A 27,720-nucleotide genomic window follows, 5' to 3' on the forward strand; every position below is an offset into this window, starting at 1 on the left:
TTTGGCAGGATTGATATAGGTCTGTAGTTGTTAACATCTGTGAAGTGACGAAATTCGTCAGTGAAGCACTTGTTCCGGATATGTTCGAACTTCAGCAGTTGTGAGTCGTGTGTAAATCGCTTTTCATTCATAAACAGGGGGTTTGGCGGGTGCATGGAATCACTTTTGGATCTTTGTTTGGAGGACGGGCTGCTGAATGAAAGCTGTTTATACACGACTCAGAACTGTTGACGTTCGAAAACTTCCGAAACAAGTGCTTCACTGACGAATTTTGTTCGAACCACAACGTCGTAAATGCCTCACCCACGTTCTACAAATACAAATAATCGCCAACAGAACCTAAACCTATATATATATATGCACAATATGCTAATATTTTATAATATTAATTTATATTTGAGAAAATTTCCATTTTGAATGAACAGCATGTATTATGAATGCGTCTGTGGGGTCGACCGCTGGATGTAATGAACTTGAGCCGAGGACGGGTTGTGGAGAGATCATTACTGGGGTCCATCCCCGGTGTGGGCCTGTGTGATGAGGGTGCCCTTACCCCCAGTGAAGCGGGCTTTGATGTCTGACCTTGAGTTCTCGGGAATTTTGGACTACCATGCTGTGGATGTGGTATTGTTTGACATTCTGAGAACGACCCTAGACGTTGTCGGTGAAGTCCAGCTTATCTACAGTCATCGGGCGGTGGTCAAGTTGAGTTCTCCGGCTGTCTTCCGGGTGTGGGTGTGGAGGGGGGGGGGGGGGGGGTTGTTGCCCCTGCTGTGAGCGCTGGTGCAAGCAGGGATTTAGTTTTGGTACTAATAAAGGCCGCCGTGAAGCAGAACTCCGTGTCGGCGGGCCCTGTTTCGGTGGTTCCTGGTAAGCCTCTTCCGGTGCTGACAGGGCCCCGTGTAACAGACCCTCGATCGTCTCCCCGGCTTCTTTGCAGCCCGACCCTTCGCCTGAACCTCAGCCGGAACTTACGCCCAAACCAAGTTCCAACCCTTTGCCGTATTATGGGCGTCAACCGCATGAGATTGCTGCTTACTGGGCAGCTAGGGGCGGGAATTCGTCGTGTTAATAAAAAAAAAATTGTGTTTGGTGTGTATTTCTGTGCTATGTTTCTGTGTTAATGTTCTGTAATTTATTTCCTGCTTTGCTTGTTACGCTCTTTCATTTGTCAAGCTCTTTAGCTTGTAACTCTGTACTGTTATGCTTGTTGCTGTGTTTTGTTTCTGTTCTCTTATTTTCTACTAGCTGTACCCGGCCACGCGTTGCTGTGGCTCATCAATGCATGCACGTTACTGAGCCACAGTAACCCTCCCCCTGTTCCCCCCCCCAAGTTATCCCCCACCATTCCCTCCTCCCCCGTCCTCCCAACCATTCCCCGCTCCCCCATCCCCTAGTCCTCCCCACCATTCTCCCCTCCCCTTTCCCCTCGTCCTCCCCACCATCCCCCACTCCCCCATCCCCTCGTCCTCCCCATCAATCCCCCATCCCCTCATCCACACCACCATTACCCCTTCCCCAGTCTCCTCTTCCTCCCCACCATCCCCCACTCCCTTCCCCTCATCTTCCCCACTCCCTCGTCTGATGTGTTCCCAAATGGTCTGATGTTCCTATCAGAAAAATAGGAACATCAAATGAGTCGATATTCCCATCACTGAAAAATAAGAACAACTAAAAAAACGACATAAAAAATGAAAAAAATACAAAAATATACTATACATACAAAATGAATGGTATGGTAAACAACACAGCTCAATTCCAATGCAATATCACACAAAATAATTAAATGAAAATGAAAATAAATCAAATTCTATGAAAATTCAATTTATCAATGCAATCAGAAACATTGAAATGGAATCGTAACATATTTAGTATAGCATGTTTTGCTATTACATCCAACAGATGGCTCTTTTTTAGAAAAAGTTTTTTTTTTTTTACCTGTCACAGGTGTGGCATCTATACTTATACTCACGAAATGAATGGCATGGTCAATATCACAGCTCAATTCCAATACAATGTCACACAAAATAATTAAATCAAACTGAAAATAAGTCAAAATTAATGAAAATTATATTTATCAATGCAATCGGAAACATTAAAATGGAATCGTAACATATTTAGTATAGCGTGTGTTGCGTTTACGTGCAACAGATGGCGCTGTTTTTTTTAAAGCATGTTTTTACCTGTTACATGTGTGGTATAAATAAAATATGTATTTAAAAACATGTGCGCATTCGAATGGAACGTTGTGTCAAAATTTCAAGCAAGCGTTAAGGAACTTTTGGAGATTACAGCGTTTGTTGCTCTTACGTCCAACAGATGGCACTGTTTTTTTTTAAGCATGTCTATATAGAACAGGTTGTTTACCTGTCACAGGTAAACAACAGTCCTATATTGTGGATTGTTGAGCTTGAAACCGTTTCTCCTTATTTGTGTTACATTTGACCTTACACTTTTGAATTTGAAGAAATTGTCCGAATCAACATCCTCCAAATTGTTCAGTATCTTAAAAGTTTCGATGAGATCCGCCCTATCATGCCTGATAGGGCGGAACACTGCAAACCTGATAGGTTTGCCCGAAACGCTTTGCATAATAGTGGCTTCAGGCATTGTATGTACTAGCTCTATCTATAAGTCCACCAATCTTTGTAAAAATTTCTTGTATGTACGTACCTTACCTAAATAAACATTTATTTATTTATTTATTTGCAGTGTTGTTAGCGCTGTGGCCCTCACCCGTTCTTGATATGAGAGTCAACTTAATTCTGGAATAATTTTGTCGCTCGGTGATGAACTTTATCCAGAGAAGATGTCTTCCTGACGATGATGCTTGGATACAATAATCCAAGTAGCAGCGCACCAGAGATTTATACAGATGAATAACTACCGGTACCTTCTTTTTCTTTAAGCTAAAGGTCCGTTTGACTATTCCTAGATTTTTGTTCACACTGCAGCTCACACTTGTTACTCAACTTACAATGACTGGTGTGTTCCGACTCCAAGGTCTTTTTCATCATCAATCTTCTGCAAGGTAATGTTGTTTATGTGGTAGTTGTGACATGCATTGTTATGCCCCACATGCAAGGTCATGCATTTTTCAATATTAAAAAGCATTTGCCAGTCTTCGACCATTTGTAGAATTTATGTAGATCTCTTTGTAAGACCTCAATATAATTTTCACTTCCCACTTTCCATAAATATTAGTGTCAGCGTAAATTTGATATATATGACAAAAGTTGGCCTCAAAATGGACACTTGCGATACCCACTCGCCATATGTCTCCAGTCAGAATTGTTTTCGTTTTGGACAATGATTTGCTTTATATGAGGTCAATATTTTTTCCCACAACGAAATACCCTTCTCACCCACTTACCACCCCACTGATGATGGAGCCGGCGTAGTTGAAGCGGCCAAAATAGAGAGGTTCCCCCGTCTCGGAGTGGCCTCCCTGCAGGGCACCCTGGGGTATTGAACCATGGCTGGCCCTCTCCCATACCAACGCTGCACCTCCAGGGTTGCTCAGCACCTGCAGTGAGGTTAGCAGAGTGGTTAGGGTGGGGTTTACATGACGACCACAACTGTATTATTAGTGACCTTTTGGGACATTGCTAAATGCAATCTATATTACATTTACATTTTTCTGGCATCACAAAAAAATATATGAACAGTGCAAGGTTACGTAATGGGAAGAGTTACGGGGAAGTGTTTATTGTTCCTCCAAAATATTGCAATCGTACCTTTTGTAAATTAGGAGATCAATCTAAAGATACGTTGACTGAAATATCACATAATTTTTATTATAAATGATCGAATATCTGTCATTCTTGCACTGTATCATATCTCACTTCTAATAGATATAGGAAATATGTATTTGAGGAAAGTATAAGCTGTGTACACTAAAATCATAAAGAAATTTTTTTCTAACCCTATAAATCCAAAACAGCATTTCCAAATTATTCTAAGTACTGTAACAACAAAATGACTTGACTCCAATGAGTAATTATTAATATTAATAAATATAATCATAATATAATAATAACATACTACTTATTCAAAAGAATGTGTACATAGAAAGAACATAAGAGTAATGTACAATTGTAGGGAGAGCAGTTACACATACTATTGAAGTCACCATTATGCAAAGCGTTTCCTGCAAAACTTAAAAATATAGGAACAAATTTAACTAAGGGTGTGAGGGGGTAAAACAATGCTAAAAGAGAAATTAGCTAACAAAATGAGAACGTTCAAGAAAAATAACAAATGAATACAAAAAAAGTGAAATCTATAGATGAAAGACATACACTATTACATTATGGAGTCAGAAGTTTAATTGCATTGGAATAATTTAAATACTAAGGTATTTAATACTAAGATATTTAATACTAAGGTATTTAAGGTAATGTAAAACAGAAAGTGGACACTTTCTGATAACATTTTCTTGTAATATAACAGTACACAGAGTAATAAATATAATTTAAGTTTAATGGGGCCAATACTAAAATTAAACAAGGAACAAAGAGGACATGAATAAACACATTATCAAAGAAATATAAGATTTTTGATGACATTAAATGTAGAAAGGACATAATTCTTATTATATAATATTTGAAGAAAAGAGTAACACTCAAATATACTTAGTCTTCTCCATTATTATCACGTATCTTCAATAGCCAGCATATTGATCATCACCATTGCAGTTACTACACAAGACTACTGCAAAAACCAAACTCCAAAATAACACTAACCTGTTCGTATTCAACCAAAATATCAGATCACTTGGGAAACAGTTTGATGATATCAGTGCGCTACTTGAAGCACTGGGCTATAAACAAACTATCTTTCATTATTTTAACAGAAACATGGCTAAGTAAAGACCACACCCAACTATACAACTTAGCTGGATATAAAGTCATTCACAACTGCAGGCCTGACAAAAAAGGTGGTACAGCTGTCTATTATCAAGATAACTTCATTTGCACAATTATTTTTTAGCAAGAGACTATACCTTTGAACATACCTCTGCTCAATTCCCGATCAAATCCCTTAAATCGTCAATAACTATTGGAGCTATTTATATATTTTCGAATACTAATGCAATTACATTCTCTGATAACATAAGGAACCTAATCATAAACAACAAACTCAACAAAAGCCACATTATCCTAGGAGGTGGCTTCAACATTGACTGCTGTAAAAAAAAAAAAAAAAAAAAAAAAAAAAATAGCCCCCAAGTCGAATACTTCCTAAATAGCATAAACTCCTCCATGCTAATCCCCACAATCACCAAGCCCACACACGAACAATCACCAAGCCCACTCAAACATCTGCTACATCCCTGGACCACATATAGACTAATATAACAGCTATCCTTGTCTCTGGTATAATCACTGACAGAACAACCGATCACTATTCTACCTTCCTCTCAGCAAACATGGACATAACACTTTCCGTTACCAAAAAACGTACCTTTAGACTACACAGCAAATCAGCAATAAGGAACCTCACAAATGCACTTCACAATATAAATTGAAAATCTGAACTTGTTACGGCCCTCTCGGGACGCAACGGGGTTCTTACTCTGATGTTGTTAGAGGAAGTTGTATCCGACCCCAAGCCAGTAGTGGCTTTCAAGGGATGTGATCCGTGACGAAAGAAACTTAAAGGGGGAAGGGAAAGAAAGTTAAGAACTTAAGATTATAATTTACCGTCACCATATAAATAATATATAAAAGAGTGCACAGGGGGAGGGGTATAAACACTATACAGGGGGATTATTCACAATCGTTGTCTTCTGCTGAAGACTCTGGTGCAAAGCTCTCGGTGCTGAGTCCTCGGTGCTTTCGTGGTCCCTTGACGAATTCTTCTGAGAAGTTGAGCCTACCCTGGCCACAGGTCAGCCAAAACACAGGTCCACTGGGGGCACCGCCGTGGAGGCCGTCAACCACACGTCCAGCAGGTCTACTGGCAGGTTCCGGATCAGCAAGGCTGGTCAGGCCGCTCCACGGGCGATATTAGGGTAATGCCCTAGACAGGAGCCTCGTGTGATACCACCAATCACTCTCCTGTCCTCAATACCCCAGTGGATAATCGTCTCCAGCCGTCGGTCCCGGGTAATCCTTCTACTGCCACTCCACTGGCAGGGTAACACCACAGTGTTCTTCTGGGGGACGACTTCACAGCTGCTGCAGCAAAGCACAAGGTATGGAGACGGCTGCCTTGGGTAGACTGACTCGACTTCCATCACAGCAGTCCCAGGTCGACTCTGTAAGCAGACACATCATCAATAACAGGGACACTAAAACACCTCACTTACAGGCTCAGACACAAACGCCCACCTATCCACTCCATAGATGGCGCTGGTGTCTGAGCACCACCTCACCAGAGGTCAGCAGCGGCTGTGTTGAGCGCTGAACAGGACTGGAAACTGGCCCTTGTGGCCAATACTCGTCGTCTTCACCAGGTGTCGTCGTCCGTTTGGAGGGGTTTTCGGGAGCTGACCCACAGATGGCGCGGTCGTCACTGCTCCGTGCTCGGACGCTGGATCCGGGTTCGAAACACCTCCCCACCAAAAAGAATTTGGTTTGGGGTTCTATAAAAAGAGACACAAACCAAATTAGTACGGCGACACATCTCCAAATGGACTCACAATTACTGTAAACTGGCACGGCGAGGCTGTCTCGTCCACAGAATTGTTCAACTGGACAACTCCGGCACAACGGGAACTTGCAGATAGAAGACGATGATCTGTCTGGCGTAATCTTCCACGTCTCCACTGCGATGTCAAGCAGGGGCATCATTTCACATCTCTCGAGTAAGGATCGGCGTAGACACGATCTGGGGCGACTCGACACTTCCCTGTGTTGTGGCGCCGATGATGGCTGGTTACAGACGGCATTTCTAGTACCGGTCCGGTAGTCCTTCAGGGAGACAGGAACCTGGAATACAGGGGTCTGATAATTCAGAGCGACAGCGACAGTGGGTAAAATAGTACTTACAGCATACTCTACTAGGTCCACACCTAGTCCCAACGGGGCTGTTCGTACGTCGCAGATGGCATTTGCTCTGCCACCGTCAGGTCGACCAACGTTCCACATAACGCTGCATTGAGGCTCAGCAGTCACGCGGGGGGTGTCAACCTGTCGGAAACAGTCACTCATATTATCGTATCGCGTACCTCCTGTATCAACCATTACCTTCCAGGTCCCTTCTTCGACTGCAACACGCATAATGCACGTCTATAATCCCTGGGATCTCTTCACGATGTTCACGGGAGCCATCATCTGTCGGGTCGTCCACTGGTCCTTACTGAGAACACACACGAGAATCAAAAATACCGCTAAGAAACATTTGGTTAACTTAGGGACGAGTTTCCTGAGCTTAAAATGTCCATAGCCGGCTACATCTATTAGCCTGGTTTGGACCAAAGAGGGCACTAGACCCTTCGTACATGCCTCACATATCTCCGACGTCTGGGGAATCTCTGGCCGGTTCAATGAACGCTGTACCTTGCCATACCGCAAGTACACCTCCGCCTTCGCTCCAGACTCGTTGGTATCCGTGGGTGCCTGCACACAAGGCCTCTCTTCTAGCTCAGGTACTTCTGCCATCGTAACCCCATGTTTCTCGTCGGGAGAAGAATCAGGAGACACTGTTAGAATACTGTCGATCTGCGGGTGAGAGGAAGAATTAAACACACTTAAATCCGGGTCTGTCTTTACCTGGACATTACCATTGCCTGTTGTCACCTCCGACCTTGCTGTTTCGGCTGACTCGTCCACGACCTTGGGAAGATTGTTGCTCCAATCTGTCACCAAGTCGTTGGCTAGTATCACGTCAATCCCAGCCACAGGGAGGGTATCGACTACTGCCAACTCGCAAGTGCCGCTGAAATAAGGCGAATCGAGATGTACTGGCACTAAGGGGGCGATGTACCGCGTCCTTGGAAACCCAACCAGGACAACCTTTTGTCTCCCGTCTACACTTACTCCCTCGGGTAACGAGCTCTTCACGATCAGGGACTGGGCTGCTCCACTATCCCTGAGCACTACAACTGATCTACCAGTATGATCACTCGATACATACCCGCCTGAAGTGTGAGGGGAAAACAATCTGGGTTCTTCCTGCGTAGTCGTAGACTGGTTTCCTGCTGGTGATGTTCCACAGCTCATCAACATCACCTCCCTTCGTGGGCCGCCACCTCTTCTGCCTCGGCACATAGCAGCTACATGCCCTTTCTGCCCACAAGTCCAGCACACCATATTCCTCCTCGGGCTCCGGTGTTTCGGACTGCTAGGACTTGTTCTTCGAGGGCTACTTGGGGGCGTCTTCTTAGCGCTTCGTGGGACGGGGGTCTCTTCTTCGTCATGAGGTTTCTCAAATCGGCGTTGGTAATGCCTTGGGACGTACTTAGCAGACTGCCTATGAGTCAGGATATACTCTTCAGCCATGGTGGCTGCCGCACTCAAGGTCTCTACCTGCTGTTCCTCTAGGTACGTCTTCAGGTCTCCAGACATACAATCCTTGAAGTCCTCTAGCAGAATCAGCTGCTCGAGGTCTTCCTTGGTCTCCACCTTCCGAGAGGCACACCATTCCTGGAAAAGTCGCTCCTTGATCGTGGCGAATTCGGTGAACGTGTGCTCTGAGGTCTTTTTCAGGTTTCGGAACTTCTGCCTGTATGCCTCAGGTACCAATTGGTATGCCATGAGCACAACCTTCTTCACCTTGTCATAATCGCCGGAGTCGTCAAGGGATAACGTGGAGTAAGCGATTTGGGCCTTCCCAGTCAAGACTGACTGTATCATGATGGCCCAATTCTCCCTTGGCCACTCCAAAGAGGCAGCAACTTTCTCGAAGGCTGCAAAGAACTTTGACACTTCCTTCTCATGGAATTTGGGGACCATTTTGATGTTTCTTACCGGATCGAAGCTACTGGTGTCCGTTGTTTGCCTCCGACCACCGCCTAATCGCAAAACTTCTAGTTCATGTTGTCTCTCTCTTTCCTCTCTGTCTCGTCGTTCTTGTCTGTCTCGTTCTTCTCTTTCTCGCTCTCGCTCTTCTCTCTCTCGCTCTCGTTCTTCTCTCTCTCGTCTCTCTTCTCTTTCTCGTTCTTATCTTTCTCTTTCTCGTCTCTCTTCTCTTTCTCGTTCTTCTCTTTCTCGTTTCTCTTCTCTTTCTCGTTCTTCTCTTTCTCGTTTCTCTTCTCTTTCTCTTTCTGCTTTCCTTTCCTCTAATTCTAAACGTCTCATCTCTAATTCTTTATCTTGTCTCTCTCGTTCCATTTCTAATTTCTTCCATTCTATTTCACGATTGATCTCTAGGGCACGCATTTTGACTGTAAGAAAGCTAATGTTAAGCTCACCTGCATCACTGTCAACGTCACTGCCCTTATCTTCCTTTTCCGTGGAAGCTATTTCCTCACCTTGCCTTGTACTAGGAGTCTCGCCTTCCTGTTTCTCTTCTGCCTTCAGGTGCCGGTGAACCTTGGACAAGATCTCCACACGGGAATCACTGGCACGGATCTTGATCTCCAGGTAGGCGCTCACTAGTACAAGCTCTGGTTTGCTCAGATATTTTAATCTGGCAAGACAATCCTCTCTGTTCAGAAAAGCCTGAACCTCGTCCAGATCATCGATGGTAGCTTTTTCTGCCATTGTCACAGATGGAACACTTAGCACTTAACACACTGCTTACACGTTAGCACTTAACGCACCGAGCACTGTTCTACGTCAATATTGCACTTTATCGCACCAAACACTGCACTTGCCAATATTGCACGTAATCACTTCGGGCACCGCACTACCCAATATTGCACTGAATCACAGCGAACACTTCGTTCTACAATATTGCACTTAATCACGACGAGCACCGCACTACACAATATTGCACTTAATCGCTTAATCACAGCGAACACCGCACTGCACAATATCGCACTTAGTCACTCTTGAGCACCGCACAGGACGTATAACGTCCCAATCGTCACACACGGGGAATTATATACAGGGATTACGCCACTTCACCACCCCTGTCAAATATACTTAACAAGGGGTCGGATCCCGCTGGGGATGCCAATTATGTTACGGCCCTCTCGGGACGCAACGGGGTTCTTACTCTGATGTTGTTAGAGGAAGTTGTATCCGACCCCAAGCCAGTAGTGGCTTTCAAGGGATGTGATCCGTGACGCAAGAAACTTAAAGGGGGAAGAGAAAGAAAGTTAAGAACTTAAGATTATAATTTACCATCACCATATAAATAATATATAAAAGAGTGCACAGGGGGAGGGGTATAAACACTATACAGGGGGATTATTCACAATCGTTGTCTTCTGCTGAAGACTCTGGTGCAAAGCTCTCGGTGCTGAGTCCTCGGTGCTTTCGTGGTCCCTTGACGAATTCTTCTGAGAAGTTGAGCCTACCCTGGCCACAGGTCAGCCAAAACACAGGTCCACTGGGGGCACCGCCGTGGAGGCCGTCAACCACACGTCCAGCAGGTCTACTGGCAGGTTCCGGATCAGCAAGGCTGGTCAGGCCGCTCCACGGGCGATATTAGGGTAATGCCCTAGACAGGAGCCTCGTGTGATACCACCAATCACTCTCCTGTCCTCAATACCCCAGTGGATAATCGTCTCCAGCCGTCGGTCCCGGGTAATCCTTCTACTGCCACTCCACTGGCAGGGTAACACCACAGTGTTCTTCCGGGGGACGACTTCACAGCTGCTGCAGCAAAGCACAAGGTATGGAGACGGCTGCCTTGAGTAGACTGACTCGACTTCCATCACAGCAGTCCCAGGTCGACTCTGTAAGCAGACACGTCATCAATAACAGGGACACTAAAACACCTCACTTACAGGCTCAGACACAAACGCCCACCTATCCACTCCATAGATGGCGCTGGTGTCTGAGCACCACCTCACCAGAGGTCAGCAGCGGCTGTGTTGAGCGCTGAACAGGACTGGAAACTGGCCCTTGTGGCCAATACTCGTCGTCTTCACCAGGTGTCGTCGTCCGTTTGGAGGGGGTTTCGGGAGCTGACCCACAGATGGCGCGGTCGTCACTGCTCCGTGCTCGGACGCTGGATCCGGGTTCGTAACAGAACTCAACAATACACAGGATATAAATTCAATAGACGACATCTTTCTATCCAAAACTCTACAACACACTGTCCTCTCCTCACTAAGCAAGTAACTACCGAAAGGTTAAACAACCCCTGGCTCACAAGTTGCATACTTAAAACAATTAACAAGAAACACGAATATGAAGTAAGTAAGTAATTATCAATAGAAGGCACCAAAACACGAATATGAAAAAAACATAGTATTGGACTAGTAACAAAAAAGTAGTTAAGAAACAAAAGAAATATGAAAAGTACATGGAAAGCCATCTCTAACATTCTAGGGGTCTAAACAACAATCACATAACAATCATATAAAATTCTCCAAAGATGGTTACACACTTGCAACAGACTTAGATATTACAGCGGAATTCAATAGCTTTTTTTCATCAATTGGTGTTAACCTTGCCAGAAAAATCCCAGAGACCCAGACACATGTTACTACATGTCTCACCGGCAGCTACCCTAACTCTCTTCTCCTTTTTTTACCTGTCAGCTCGACAGACATTATATCCATAATTCGATCACTTAAAACCTAAGCTGGGAACATTAGCATCTATGATATATTAGAGTGCTGCTCCCGCTCTTGCACTACCCATAGCTCTGCTATTCAACAAATCTCTAGAGTGGCATACTTTTCCTGATATCTTTAAAAAAAACAAGAGTGAAGTCAGTTCAAAAAGGAGGCGAGACAGCTGACATAAACAATTACAGACCAATATCAAATCTACCTACTGTTTTAAAAATATTTGAAAAAAAATATTTACAAACAGCTCTATTCCTACTTTGTAAAACTGAACATATTAAGTTCCTGCCAGTTCGGCTTCCATTCGCAAAAGAGTACCAATGATTCCATTATTAGTCTTCTTGATAAAATCTACACAGCCCTTGACAAAAACGAGTTTCCAATTGGCTTCTTCATTAACCCGAGAACAGCCTTAGATACTGTAAACCATAACTTCTTACTTAAACTTCGCTACTATGGTATCCGAGGCCTTGTTCTGGATTATATTCGTTCCTATCTCAGTAACAGACACCAATATGTAACCATCAATAGCTTAGCCTTCCCCACTCTACCAATGACAGTAGGGGGTGCCACCGGGCAGGACTTTGGGACCTCTCCTATTTCTTATATACAGCAATGATTTGCAAAATGTTTCTAACATTCTTAACCCTATACTATTTGCTGACGATACTACCTTCATCTATTATAATCCCAACCCCCACACAACAAATAATATTGTCAACAATAAATTAAAAAAAATTCCACTCATGGAAGTCAACCAACAAACTTACACTAAATATTAAAAAGACCTACTACATTTTATTTGGTAGTAAATCATCAAATCAGAGTCAGCTTCAGATAGACAATGTTAACATTACCAATAAAAATGAGGGAAAGTTCCTTGGTCTATATACACAGACAAAAGACTAAACTTCAGCACCCACATACAACACATCGCAAAAAATGTCTCAAAAACGGTCGTTATACTTTCTAAAATCAAATATTATGTTCCCCACTCTGCTCTCCTCTCATTATACTACGCACTAATCTATCCCTATCTTTCATACGGTATTTGTGCATCAGATTCAGATGTTTAGATTCAGATTCAGATGTTTATTCAGGTAAGGTATATACATACAAGTGATGTTACATTAATGGATTGATATATAGATAGAGCTAGTACATACAATGCCTAAAGCCACTATTACGCAATGCGTTTCGGGCAAGAAAAACATTAATATCTAGAACTTAATACTAATTGAGCATAAAGAATAAAAAGTGTTGAGAACAAATACAAATAAAGATAAAAAAAAAAGGGGGAACATGACTGAAAAAGCAGCACAAATACAATAGGTTGACAAACAGTGTTGATTAAAAAAAAAGAAAATAACGGACATGGGTTGACAATAGAGGAGTGAGGTAGGTTACAGGGAATTTATTAGGTAGTGTTTAGTTTTTATCTTAAACTGGTTGAGAGAGGTACTGTCTTTAACATGGTTGGGAAGGTCATTCCACATTCTGGGCCCCTTGATTTGTAGAGCATTTCTGGTTTGATTAAGTCGTACTCTAGGAATATCAAAACTGTATTTATTTCTGGTGTGATGCTCATGGGTTCTGTTACAACCTTCTATGAAGCTTTTGAGATCAGGATTGGCATTACAATTTAGCGTTTTGTATATGTATAGTACACATGAGAGAATGTGCAGTGACTTAATGTCTAACATATTCAGGGATTTGAATAGGGGTACCGAGTGATGTCTGGGGCCAGAATTGGATATTGTCCTAATAGCAGCTTTGTGTTGAGTAATTAGAGGACGTAAATGATTTTGGGTAGTAGAGCCCCAAGCACAAATACCATAGTTGAGATATGGATAGATAAGGGAGTAATAGAGAGTCACCAGGGCAGGGCGTGGTACATAATATCTGATCTTAGAAAGAATGCCCACAGTTTTTGAAACTTTTTTAGATATGTTTAGAATGTGTCCCTGGAAATTCAGCTTGTGGTCAATGAGAATGCCAAGGAATTTGCCATCTAATTTGTTACAAATTTGGGTATTGTTTATTTTGAGATTTATTTGATTAGAGGATTTATTGCCAAACAGAATATAGAAAGTTTTGTCAATGTTAAGGGTGAGTTTGTTGGCAGTTAGCCACAGATGGACTTTATTTAGCTCAGTATTTACTGTGGCATTTAGAGCAAGGGGATCAGGACTGGAGTAAATGAAGGTTGTGTCGTCAGCAAATAGGATTGGTTTGAGGTGTTGGGAGGCATTTGGAAGGTCATTAATGTAGATGAGAAAGAGGAGAGGGCCAAGTATGCTGCCCTGGGGAACACCAATGTTGATGGGTAGGGTGGGAGAAATTGTATTATTCACAGAAACGCATTGGAGCCTGTCAGTAAGGTAGGATTTGAGGTATTGTAGGGAGTGTCCTCTGACACCATAATGATGTAATTTAAGAAGAAGGTTTTGGTGGCTGACAGTATCGAAAGCTTTACGCAGGTCCACAAATAACCCAACAGGGAACTCATTTTTATCAAGAGCTGTATGAATCGAGTTAAGCATACTAATAAGTGCATCGTTAGTGCTTTTTTTGGGCCTGAAGCCATATTGGCAAGGGCTAAGTATATTGAGTTTGGCTAGATATGAGTAAAGCTGCTTATAGATTAGTTTTTCAAAAATTTTTGACAAGTTTGGCAGGATTGATATAGGTCTGTAGTTGTTAACATCTGTGAGATCACCACATTTGTGGACAGGCGTTACTCTCGCTTTTTTTAGAATATCTGGAAAGGTTTGGAGTTCAAGTGACTTGTTGAAGAGCAAAGCAATAGCAGGTCCTAAAGATCTGGAGGCTTTTTTGTAGATTAAAGTTGGTATCTCCTCAAGGGCACCAGACTTGGTTTTAAGGGAAAGGATTATCTCATTGACGTCAATGGAATTAATAGGCTTTAGGTACAGAGACTGGGGATAGTTCCCTGTCAGATAGTCCTTAATGTCAGTACTGGAAGATAGAATATCATTAGCAAGGGATGAACCAATGGAAGAGAAGAACCTATTGAACTCAATAGCAGAATCAGAGGCTGAAAGCTGACCATCGTTATTAGACAGGAGATTCGGTTTGTTATTTAAAGACTTCTTTGATCCCAATATTTGTGAAATTGTTCTCCATGTTTGTTTAATGTTGCTCTTTATTTGGGTAAATTTATCTTCGTAGTACATAGTTTAGCATGGGGGTTCAACCACTGTAAATTACCTCAAGCCCATCATCACTCAGCAAAAATCTGCTATTAGAACTGTAACAAACTCTTTCTTCAGACAACGCACACACACAGCCCCTTTGTGTAAGTCCCTTAACATGCTAAACATATACTCACTCACTCCACACATTCTCATGTGCTATCTACATGTACAAAACCTTGTTCCTAAATCCTAATCTTGATTTGAAACTTTTCATTGATAGGTGTAATAGAACCCATAAGCACCACACAAGAAATAAATATCTCTTTGATATCCCCCAGAGTCACATTAAATCTGTGCAAACACTCCATGCAAATAAAAGGGTTAGTCTATGGAACTCACTCCCTGATGAATTAAAAAATTGTCCAACCTATGCCCTGTTCAAAAGTAAAACCCAAAACCACCTACCCGCCGAAGCCGTAAATGCTAAAACTGTTAACATTTAAAATACAGCTGGAAAATATCATCAAGGCAAATGGGGAGACCCTCGACATGCCGCCGGCTTCCTGTCCTCGTCGAGGTCACTCGTGTTAATGACTCTCAGGTAAACTCGGGTAAATCTGACCTTATGAAGAAATTGTCCGGATCAACATCCTCCAAATTATTCAGTATTTTAAAAGTTTTAATGAGATCCGCCCTGTCACGTCTGGTTTGCAATGTTGTTAGCCCTGTGGCCTTCAAACGTTCCTGATACGAGAGATGACTTAGCTCTGGAATGATTTTTTTGTTGCCCGGTGTTACACTCTCTCTCCAGAGCAGCTATATCCTTCCGAAGATGAGGTCTCCATTCTTGGGTACAGTAATCCAAATTTGGGCGCACTAGAGATTTATACAATTGAATCACTACCTTCTTTTCCTTAAAGTATAATAACTTGATTATTCCAAGGGTTTAGTTAGCTTTTTTGCAATCCGTTCTCGCACTTGCTTATAGTCAATATTGGCTTATTAATAAGTGCATATGTAACATACTAATTTATTGTGAATATTTTAGTTTACCTTGAAAAGCTGAACAGAAAACACCGACCTAACCTAACCTTCTTAGTATGTTAAGATAAGCACCTTATTGCTTCTTAATTACAATTAGTACTTAACCTAAACCTATATTGATATTACAGTTTTATAAAATAATAAAACAAAACGAAAATATTTATATAAATTGTAAAGTAACTCAGGATATTGTCAAATATTGCATAAAATCTCTATTGTTTAAAAAAACTGAAAAAGAAATTCCTAATATTAAAACTGGTGTTTAGTATTTCTATAAGAAGAGTTGGTACCTTAAAAACAAAATATAACGTGGCATATACCACATCTGTACTGATTAATCAGCCAAATAGTTCCTATAAGCAATATGTGCTGTCTTGTGCGAGAGCGGGTCTTTTTTTAATGCTGCTCCTTACTGTTGTGCAACTTTCAGTGAATGGAGTGTGACTCAAATTGTAATTTTCTTCATCAATCTGCTGTAATGTAATGCTGTGAATTTGGTAGTTGTGGCGTGGGTTGCTATGCCCCACATGCAAGGTCTTACATTTGTCGATATTAAAAAGCATTGGCCAGTCTTCTGGCCATTTGTGGAGTTCATATAGATCTGTTTGTATGGATTCAATATCATTATCATTTCCCAATTTCCCATAAGTCTTTGTGTCATTTGTAAATCTTATGGTGTGGTTTGTAATATTCTTATCTATGTCATTGATGTATATGACATCAATATATATATATATACCCCTGCGGTACCCCTCATCAAATTTCTCCAGTCAGATTCATTCGCATTTGGTCCGACCCTTTGTTTTCTTTATTTTAACCATTGCTTTGTTCATTCTAATATTTTACTATTTATTCCACGTGCCTGTAATTTCCTTGCAGTCTTTCATGTGGTACCTTATCAGAGACTTTAGCAAAATCCCTGTATATTACAGCCACCAGGAGTTCGTTGTCTGAGTAGCTGGTTACCGTTACCAAAATGTGAGCAGGTTTGTTAGGCCGGATCTATTTTTAACAAACCCATGTTGTGTCGATTTTACAAGATTGGCAGTCTCCGTGGTGTAGTGGTAAGACACTCGCCTGGCGTTCCGCGAGCACTATGTCATGGGTTCGTATCCTGGCCGGGGAGGATTTACTGGGCGCAATTCCTTAACTGTAGCCTCTGTTTAACGCAACAGTAAAATGTGTACTTGGATGAAAAAACGATTCTTCGCGGCGGGGATCGTATTCCTGGGACCTGCCCGAAACGCTACGCGTACTAGTGGCTGTACAAGAATGTAACAACTCTTGTATATATCTAAAAAAAAAAAAAAGATTTTTTACTGAATGATGATGAATGATTTCCTCCCTTAGGATTCTCTCCATGAACTTGCAGATGTATGATGTCAAGCTGATCGGTCGGTCGTTTTCTACAGAGCTCTTTCTGCCTTTGTTGAAAATAGGGGTGATATTTGCATATTTCCAATCTAGGGGGACTCTCCATTGTTCCAGAGATTTTGTGGAAAAGTAGCTTCAGCGGTAAGCATAATTCTTCTGCCAGTTCCTTTATGACTTTGGATTGGATTCCATCCACACCTAGGGCTTTGATTCTTTTAGTTTGTCAGTTCTCTTCCTGATTATGTCACATGTTATAGGTACAAGTCGCCTCCTTCAAACATTTGTGTGGGTGATGGGATGTCATGTAATCTTTCTAGTGTGAACACTGATGTAAAATATTCATTTAGAGTGTTTGTTGCACTTTTATCGTCCATTATAACTTGGTTAGTCTCATCTTTTAAGGGTCCTACAGAGTTTTTTGTTTTGGATTTACTTCTCATATAAGCATAGAACAATTTTGGATCTTTCTTTATGTTTTGGGCAAGCTTTCTTTCGTAGCCTTTTGTTTGGCTTATCTGATTTCCTGTGGTTGAGTTTAGTGTTCTTTTGTATATCTCATAATTAATGATGTCCGTCGTGGATTTATACATTCTCCAGAGTTATCAGTGCTTGTTTTACTGCCTAAGTCATCCATCTAGTTCCCTTTCTTTTCATTCTCCTTTGTGGTACATATTTTTTGAAAGAGATCAGTGATGACGACCCTGAAGTTTCCCCATGATGCTCCCATATCAGAGCTGGCGACAGATACAGAGACTCGGGATAACTGCCATACAGATAGTCACTTATATTTGTTTGGGATGCTGGGATCTCATTTGCAAGGAAGGTGTGAATGGATGAAAAGAAAATATTGGAAACTATTAAAAAGAAACTACAGCAGTCCCCGTGACGCGTGGTAACACACTCGTCCCGCATTTCGCGAGCGATTTGGAACGCGAGCCTATGAAACTCGCTCCCTAATGAATTGAAAAGCTGTCCAACTTTTGCCTCATTCAAAAACAAAAACAAAAGTACCTAATTTCATCTTCATAGTTTCCTACCTTGTGCTGTAAAATTGCACTGTATCTAGTACTACCCAATCTCCGAATCTTTATGTACCTAATCCAAACAACTTTACCATTGTGATCATTGCTGTCTTATTATATGTGCTATCAATATGCTGTATTGTGCCTATTAATCTTTGTTAAATTATCAATCAAGCTGTCAATGCAATCAAGCAATGCAATGAATGCTTTATGCAATAGAGCTACCGATGTGCTTTAATATACCTACTAATCTCTCTCATCTCATTTTTTTCTTGCAATGTACCTGTTATCATTTTATAAATTCTGCTAGAATTTACCTTCTTAAAATTTTCTGTTAGATTACGGATCTGCTGGAAACGCTGCGCGTACTAGTGGCTTTACAAGATTATAAACACCATGCCAATCTCACAAACCTCACAAACCCAATGTACCTTCTTGTATATAAATAAATAAATAAATTATATGTTAGATTAAGGATCTGCCGGAAACGCTATGCGTGCTAGTGGCTTTGCAAGAATGTAAAACTTCAAGTCTCTGTACTCTAATAAACCCAATGTACCTTCTTGTGTATAAATAAATAAATAAATAAATAAATAAATAAATAAATAAATAAATAAATTTAGACTGAATTCGCATCCTGGCCGGAGAAGATTGACTAGGCGCAAATACTTAACTGTACGCCTCTGTTCACCCAACAGTGAAAGGGGTACCTGACTGTTAAACGATTTGGCGGGCAGTATTCCAGGGAAAATTCAGATTTAAAATCTACCCGAAACCCTGAGCGTGCTAGTGGCTTTACAAGACTCTAAGAACTCTTCTATATAAAAATTAAATAAAATAAAATGCATTTAATAACCGTTTAAGCGGTTGATAACATTTCACTATTTCCAGCTTGGAATATTGTTTTATTTTATCTTACTTTTGTAAAAGTTTTTGTAAAACTTTACAACTTTTTATCCAAGTTCTTCTTTGACTCTAATATCTGGGAAATAGTGTTCCATTTTTTTCGTGTTACCTTTTATAAGATTAAAATGATTTTCATACTGGGTTTTCTTGGCCTCTTTTTTTATTATCTTAGAAAGCAGTGACGAGTACTGCTTTAACAATTCTTTAGGAATGATACCTAGCCTGCATTTTTTCTCATATTCATGTTTTTCATTTACTGAAGTAGGTAACCCCTTAGTGAGTCAAGGGTTGTTGGCCCTTTTAGTTGAGATTTGCTTAGTAAGTAAAGTACAGCGGATATTGTAGAGGCTCAGAGTTTTTGTGAAGTAATGTCTGCACTTCTATAAAAGGCCCAGGTGAGTCTCCTAATTCCCAGATGAATAGAATATTTATTTCCACGGAAGTGTAGATGACAATTTATATGACGTGCACATGGATCACTAATTTCTCTGAACTTTAGTAATAGTCAGGGAAAAGGCGAAAATTCCAGTGTGGCAGCAGGATGTTGCTTCTGGAAACTTTCCTTATTAAGTCTACTCAATAGCTCGGTTGATAGAGCTTCGGTCTCACACACGTGGGGTCCGCGATTCGAGTCTCCTAAAGCCCAGGTGAATGGTCAGCACTCCTAGATTAGTGTTAGTCATTTTTCCGAATTCTGTTTCCCAGTTTATATTGTCAGCAGCAGCTACAAAGTTACTTATGGAGGCTTCAGTATGCAGTCTAACGCATATTTCTTTGTTTCAAGAGAAGGTTTATATATGCTTGTTAGGAGGAATGTTGGGTAGAGGTCTGTTGTAGCATCGGAGATATTCCAGAGGTTGGCGGAGAGGTTATATTTGCCCAAATGTGGTCAAGGTTGGAGACGGTTGTTTTTATATATATTGACAATTATGTACTCTCAATCATAGCTGTTGCAGTGCAAGACGTTTGTAATTTATTTATTTATTTATTTATTTATTTATATATTTATTTCTTTATTTTCAAGAAGATACATTGGATTTATGAGAGTATATGACATTGGTGTTTTTACATTCATGTAAAGCCACTAACACGCATAGAGTTTCGGGCAGGTCCTTAATCTAGCAGATAGGGTACGAAGAATAGGTACATTGTAGCAAAATTTGACTTCAATATATAACTACAATATCAATTGACAGAAGTGATTACACTAATGAAGATGCAAGTCTTAAGTACTAATATTGGGGGAGTGGGTAGCACAAGGTACAGTGTGAGTTTGAAGCACAAACTCTTCATAGGAATCTATGAAGATGAAAGTGTGTACTTTTTTATTTTACTTTTGAATGAGGCATAAGTTGGATATTTTTTACCTCATTAGGGAGTGAGTTTCATAGACTGGGTTCTTTTATTTGCAGGGAGTGTTTGCACAGATTTAGTCATACTTTGGGGATATCAAAAAGATATTTATTTCTGGTGTGGTGGTCATGGGTTCAATTACACCTATAAAAGAAAAGTTTCAGATCAGGATTAGCCGAGCACCGCTCCTGTGCCAGGTAAGTCCACAACGCCTCACCATAGCCCGTGCTACTTGCTCCGCTCCTGTGCCAGGTAAGTTACGGGGTCACCATAGCCCGTGTTACCTGGAACTTGTTCCGAGTAGCGGAATCTATAACAACAACAACATAAGGATTAGCATTTAAAAACAAGGTTTTGTACATGTAAATAGCACTAGAGAATATGTGGAGTGAGTGCATGTTTAACATGGTTAGGGACTTGAAGGGGCGGTGTGTTGTTTGAAGACAGAATTTGTTGTAATTCTCATAGCAGATTTTTGCTGGGTGATGATGGGGTTGAGGAAATTTGCTGTGGTTGAACCCTATGCACAGATACTGTATTTTATATGAATTTTACCTGAGGGCCACTGACACTGGTGGCCTCCACAAGGACAGGAAGTCGGCGGCTTGTCGAAGCTCCCTCCCATTTGCTTTGCTAGTCTTTTCTAGTTGGATTTTGAAATTCAACAGTCTTGGCATTTACGGCTGCGGCGGGTAGGCAGTTCCATGGGTTTATATGCTTGTGGGTGAAAAAAACATCTCCTGTTCTCAGTCCTACATTGTGGCTTGTTGAACTAGAAACTGTTGCTCCTTTTTCGTGTTACATCTGACGTTTTGAAGAAACTTTCCTGGTCAACATCTACCAAATTGTTCAGTATTTTTAAAGTCCAGGTAGTACAGTCGGGTTCATTCTCAACGCACAGTAGAGAATTCCGGGTTCGAATCCCGGGTTTGACAGGAATGAAAGACAGAAATGGTTTGGCGCATTTCCTATCGCCTAGTGCATCTGTTCATCTAGCAGTAAGTAGGTACCCAGGAGTTAGTTGGCTTGCTGTGGGGTTGGGTCCAGGGCGGGGTCAGTAAATCGACCTGTGGGAACCACGATAAAAGCCTAATGTGTACGAATACACTCTGGCTTCCTGTCCCAAAAGATAATGAATTATTATTATTATTATGATTATTATTATAAGTTTCAGTGAGATCTGCTGTCATGCCTGGTTTGCCGTGTTGTTAGACCTGTGGCCCTCAACCGCTCCTGATACGAGAGATAGATATGTAAGATAGTATGTATCTTGTGGAGGTATATAGTCTGTAAGATAGGGGATAGATTAGCAAGTAGTATGATGAGATCAGAGCAGAGTATTTCTGGGGGAAAGTATTGTTTGTGCATCAACCAAACCGCCCTGGACCTAACCTCTGATACATGGATCTTGGTTCAATATTGCATCATATTCTTAGCCATTTTTTTCACGTCAATACAACCATTCTCAACCTAACCTCTATTATCTGGGGGTTAATGGAAAATATGTTAATAATGTGAATTTTCTCTACATCAGTTGAACTTAACCATCCTTAACCTAACCTTAGTCAGAAAGGTATATGACTCACTAAAACTATACAATTACCATTACCCAATTTTCCTTATCCTAACCCATAACTATGGGGTTTAGACCCCCCCTACCTCGAAATTATACTAAACATTTAAGGTAGGAATATATTTTCACATATTATCTATCATATCTCTAATTCACCCCCATAATTTTTAATTACCCTATACTATAATGTTGCATGTATATAAAGTGTTGCATTTTGTGTGAATGATGTTAAATTCATATATTTTTGTGCGCCTTATCACAACCTTAGCCTTTTATGAATAATTGCAAATATATTTATTTCAATAGGAGATATACACCCTGGTTTATCCATTTGAATAGTTTGTAGGTGGGTATTCAATAATATTTTGGACTTGCTTGAATAATATGGTTACCTTGCTGATTGGTATGTATTAATATAAATTAACAGTACAAATAATTAAGATTACTTGGGGTGAATGAGCTGTGGCGTTACTGAAATCTTGTTCTTAATACATTTTAGGGATTCATATGGCATTAATTACATCTGATTAATGGGGAAATGGCAGCAAAACCTAGGCTATTCTCTATGAATGTATGGGTTGTGGAGCATGTGTGTGTACGTCTGCTTGTATTTGTGACTTTTGGTTTATAAAAAAGTTGTTTTTATTTATATTTTTACATGCGTGCATGTGTATAAATACAATAAAACGAGAACAAAACAGAACACGAACACAAATTACAAAATCACAAATACACAAAAGACAAATTTACAAATACATTAAATACCGGCCTGAAGGGCCGACAACAAAAATCAACAAAAAACACAAACACAATACAATCAGTACAGAAATAACAACAGTACAAAACATGAGGGTAACATTTGCTAGATAAACATTAAGGGTAACATGTGCTAGACACGCAAGCATGCGTATAAATATAATAAACCGAGAACAAACCAGAGCAGAACACAAATCACAAAGTACAAAATCACATAAAATACCGGCCTGAAGAGCCGACAACATAACCACAATAATTAGCATAAACACAATGCAATACAGTACAAAATAACAACAGTATGAGACAGGAGGGAAACGTTAGTGTTACATGCAAGCATGCATACAAAAACAATAAATCGAGAACAACACAAACAACATAACACACAAAGTATGGGAAAACAAACCCGGCCCACCCCCCCCCCCACACACGCACGCGTACACGCACACACACACACGCACGCACACACGCACGCACACATGCACACACACACACACACGCAACCACACCCACACCCACAACACATAGCACACACACACACAAAAAAAAATCACTTGAAAGGAGGAAACACCTCAATGGGAAGTGAATATTTCTCCAGGAACTCATGCAGCGGATATTTCTGCTTATAGACCTCCCATATTAAAAGCTCCATATCGGTAGGACAACGATCCCCCTGCTTCAGGGGTGGTTGCATAAACTCAGGAATCACCAAATCAGGGGGAGGCGGCAGCTCCTGGAGCTGGGCGGCAGTAGTCGCATAACGAGGTAAGGTAGAGCTAACTACCCTCTCCCTGGAAGCAGAAGACACCGAAGAAGCGGATGCACGCCACCGAGACGGCCCCGCCGCCGGACGCACAGGAGAAGAAGACGAAGGGCGCCGAGACGGTAACACCACACCCGACACCACAGGAGACACAGAAGAGACAGCTGGAGACGGGAGAAGCGGCAAAACAGTCGCCGATGAAACAGGGGACGAAGCTGGGGGCACGGAACCCCCAGAGCGAGCTGCCTTTTTCAACACCACCACCAGGTCACCACGCCCACCACAAACCTCAGCAGGAGGAACCACCCCCCCACGTAGAACCAGAATCACCCGACGAGGGCACTACACCGGAAGGGAGGTCCGAAACACCGTCACAGTAGCCGCAGGCACATGGACCTTCGCCACCACTGAAGAATGCGACGCAACCGGAACCACACCACCGTCGCTGGAAGACCCACCATCGTCGATTTCTCCCACATCAGCCCAAGCAGAAGATCGCCAGGAACGCTTGGGCACCGGCCGCACATCCTCAGAGCCGGATGTCGACCCAGAGGATGCTGGATGTCGACACAACTATGTGTGACGTCACACATAGTTGAACAGTCGGATTGGTGTTGGGTTGGTGTTGGTCAACACTAGCCGGGCGAACCGACGCTCTCCGCAGGACGATGGCATCCTCAACCACACGGGGAACCAGGTCGAGCACAGTAGGAGGCCCCACAGCCGCCCCAGCACCCAGCACAGCCTGGCACACGGCGAGGGTGCAGTGACAGACACCACAATTGAAGAAGAGGAATACGGGGGAGTCTTGCAGAGGGAGCCGGAAGAACCACAGGAACATCTAGGACAACAACTGGGGCAGGACGAACACCCGACGGTGTCACAACTTCCGGAGGAGAGGCAACAGAAACAGGAGGCGCAACAGACGACAGCCTCTGGAGGGGGGACGACAGCAACAGGAGGGGCATCAGACGACACATGGGGTACGGCAGCAGCCAAAGAGTCATCGACATCCACAGCCACCGAATCCTCCTCCATAGGGAGCGGTGCGAAGTCCTCCTCACGGAAGAGGTTAACGGGCGCGACGGCAGGTGCAGAGCACCCAGCAGCCTGATGGCCCAAGAGGCCATAACGGTAACACGTACGGGGCTGGCGGGCATAATACACCTAAATGTAACAATCCAGAAGCTTCATTTGAGACGGAATGTCCGCCCGCAGCCTCATGCCCAGGGTGCGAATGTTCGACCGCACACCCTTAAGCGGACCCGAGGAGAGCAGGTGCAGCCGCATACTGACGACCGTTCCAAACTGGCCGAAATAACGCCTCAACAGCCCCTCCGGGAATTCCAGGGGCGCCCCATGCACGCTAACATACGTGATGGCACCACTCCAATCGGAGACAGTCACAGTGCCTGCACCTTCTGGCAAAGGGGCAAGGTCTGTGGGAAATTTTTACCCACCATATCTAATTATCATCTAAGAAATGTATAATTTCCGCATCATATCTAAAATCATATCTAAAATCATATCAGAATCATTATAGATTCATTATACAGTTTGATCCTAGAAGATAATGCCACTTGGATCCCGTATGCCATAGGGCCCTATAGATGCCTACGTGACTTAGTGCATGATCTCTCATGGATCCAGAAGCTTCTAGTAGGATTTTTTAATTAAAAAATTATTGGAACATTGATTCAATATCCGGTAAAAATCGAATCCTTATTAAGAATCAGTGGTACTATCAAGTACTACTTATAATCTTTATATCCTATATCAAATTATATTATAATTACATCTTATCTCAATCATAAGTCTAGACTGTAAAAATAATCAATCAATATTCATAGAAGACTTCCGTGCTCTGGGAGCATGGGAGGGGATCTGGGGCAGAAGCGCCCACAACTCTCGGGGACCGCGCGTTTGTTGACAACTGTGAACACATGTGACGGAGCCTTAGCGAACATTACCAGCTCAAGGACACCTTATCTAATATCTTTATCACCAGTGAACACTCTCTAGAACTGGGGTAGTACCGGGACAATATCTACAAGGAAAATCCTAGAACATTTATATAATATAAGAGTGTATAGTGGAGATCACAGTAACACGGTTTCCACCACCTTCATTCCTAATCTTCATCAACTATCATTCTTCTGCAACTGCAGGGAAAATCACGTAGCAATGCTACCAGTACATCATACAGCAACGCTGTGACAAAAAATATCGTGCCTAAACTCAACAAGAGAAAGTTAATCAGCCTGGCACCTTGTCAGACAAGGCACTCCGACTGGCAGAGAAGTATATTGAAGGTTATTTTGGTATATGATTGGCCAATTGTATGCTTGTGTGACTTTAATATCCTATAAATCTGTCTGTCGGTTAAAAAGCGAGGCAACGCCTCATATTTCAGTAAATTTATTAATATTGTAGAAGAGCAGCAGGTCCTTATCCAAGCACTTGACCTCATGAGTGTCCAGTTGTGTCAGAAAAGATTCAGTCGCAATGCGTAAATAAAGTCTCATGAGTGTCCATTGAATTCTCATTATCTGCTGATGTAGACCTGACCAAATGTAAACTGTGTCAACAAAATTATTCGCACACCCTCCGTCACTATGTGATGGAGTGCGAAAAGATACGTGAATTTAGAGACAATTCTATAACCAATGTTCCAGCGATGTGTCAATATTTCATTCAAAATGACCTGCTACCAGAAATTTTAGCCAAATATCCCCAGTTTGCTAACTGTAGGTAGTAACTAAGTGATTGTAACCTATCCACCGCTGCCCACTGGATGGGGGGCGGTGTGCAGGACAAACATATAAATTTTGACACTAGCTCTCCACATATGTCAGTTGCTTAATTTAGAACCTGTACTTGAGGTCGATCTCGAACCCATTGTTGATGTGATGACTTATATTGAATTTTGTAACTAGCTCATCAAGATTGTAACTTGCTTAGCTAAATGAATTGTGGGGTTCAGTCCCTGAGCCCATTATGTGCCTCTGTAACCCTTTCCACTACCGCCCACAAGATGGGTATGGGGTGCATAATAAATGAACTAAACTAACTAGTGTCCATTGTGTGGAAAAGGATTCAGTCAAGCTGACTGTACCCAAATCAAATAAATTGTATATAAATATGTCTGCATATATATTTGAATATATAAATTAAGTTAACAATTGCTTGCTTAGTTAATTTATAAGATATACAAGTTCATTTAATTGAATAATTTCTAGTACTTAGTTAAGTGCTTAGACTACATTTAAAGTCATTTATTATACTTTTACAATTTTAATTTGTTGTTTATAGTATAAGAACCTATTGGCTGTTAATAGTTATGGTGCTAGGTTAGACTATGTATGTTTAAATCTCTGATTTAAACAGAGCCAGTGTTCAGTCATTAAACTGAATATATCAAATCTTATCCTTGTATAATATACAAGCAGATGTGAGATCCCTGTCTACAGGTGGATTGGAACTTCTATCAACTAATTCATTCACCCCACCTGTCCCTTACAGCCCACAATCTGTCATTAGGAAAAGAGGAGCTAGGATTTACGACCCTAGCTAGAGATTTTAGGAATTAATTTGCAGACAGTAATTTTTAATTTAGTTCAGTCCAAGTCTCTAGTAGTCTCCTCTTATATCAATCCCAGCAGGTTTTTCCCACAAGGTCCGCCACTCGTAACGACGTAAAAACGCCTGATACACCTCTTCCGTTGTCAATTTGACGATCACCCATTGATTATTGAGCAGACACCAGCTCAATGCCATAAACATCCCCCACAGGGACCTGCAGCATGTCACACAGCACTAACTCCACCTCCGGATAGCCCGCTCGATCAGAAAACTCAAGGCCTACAGACTGGGCACGCACAACAGGGGAGGGGGGACCTCCGTGGCGCCGACACGCCATACTTCACCCGCCCCCTCGCAACTCCAGGCAGCAACTGGCAGCTTAGAAACAAGTGAGCTGATTTACGTAGCAGGATTAGGATTTTTGAGGTGTAGAAATGATTAGTCTATGAATATAGTGGCTAGCATCTAGCTGAGTTGCTAGATGGATGAATTGAGGTACGACATTTGGATAGCCATATGATGGATGTGAGGACAGTTGACTAACACACACACACACAGAT

General features: G+C 41.8%; 1 protein-coding gene across 1 annotated transcript in view; it reads right to left on the reverse strand.

The window, feature by feature from the left end:
• LOC123750610 (uncharacterized) overlaps nucleotides 1–27,720 on the reverse strand; it is a 66,440-nt gene that overhangs the window by 14,770 nt on the left and 23,950 nt on the right. Inside the window, exon 3 of the mRNA XM_045732743.2 lies at nucleotides 3,374–3,526. Within this exon, the coding sequence (XP_045588699.1) occupies nucleotides 3,374–3,526 (153 nt within the window). The remainder of the gene's footprint in view (nucleotides 1–3,373; nucleotides 3,527–27,720) is intronic.

This window comes from Procambarus clarkii, chromosome 1 (assembly GCF_040958095.1).
Source record: "Procambarus clarkii isolate CNS0578487 chromosome 1, FALCON_Pclarkii_2.0, whole genome shotgun sequence".
NCBI lineage: Eukaryota > Metazoa > Arthropoda > Malacostraca > Decapoda > Cambaridae > Procambarus > Procambarus clarkii.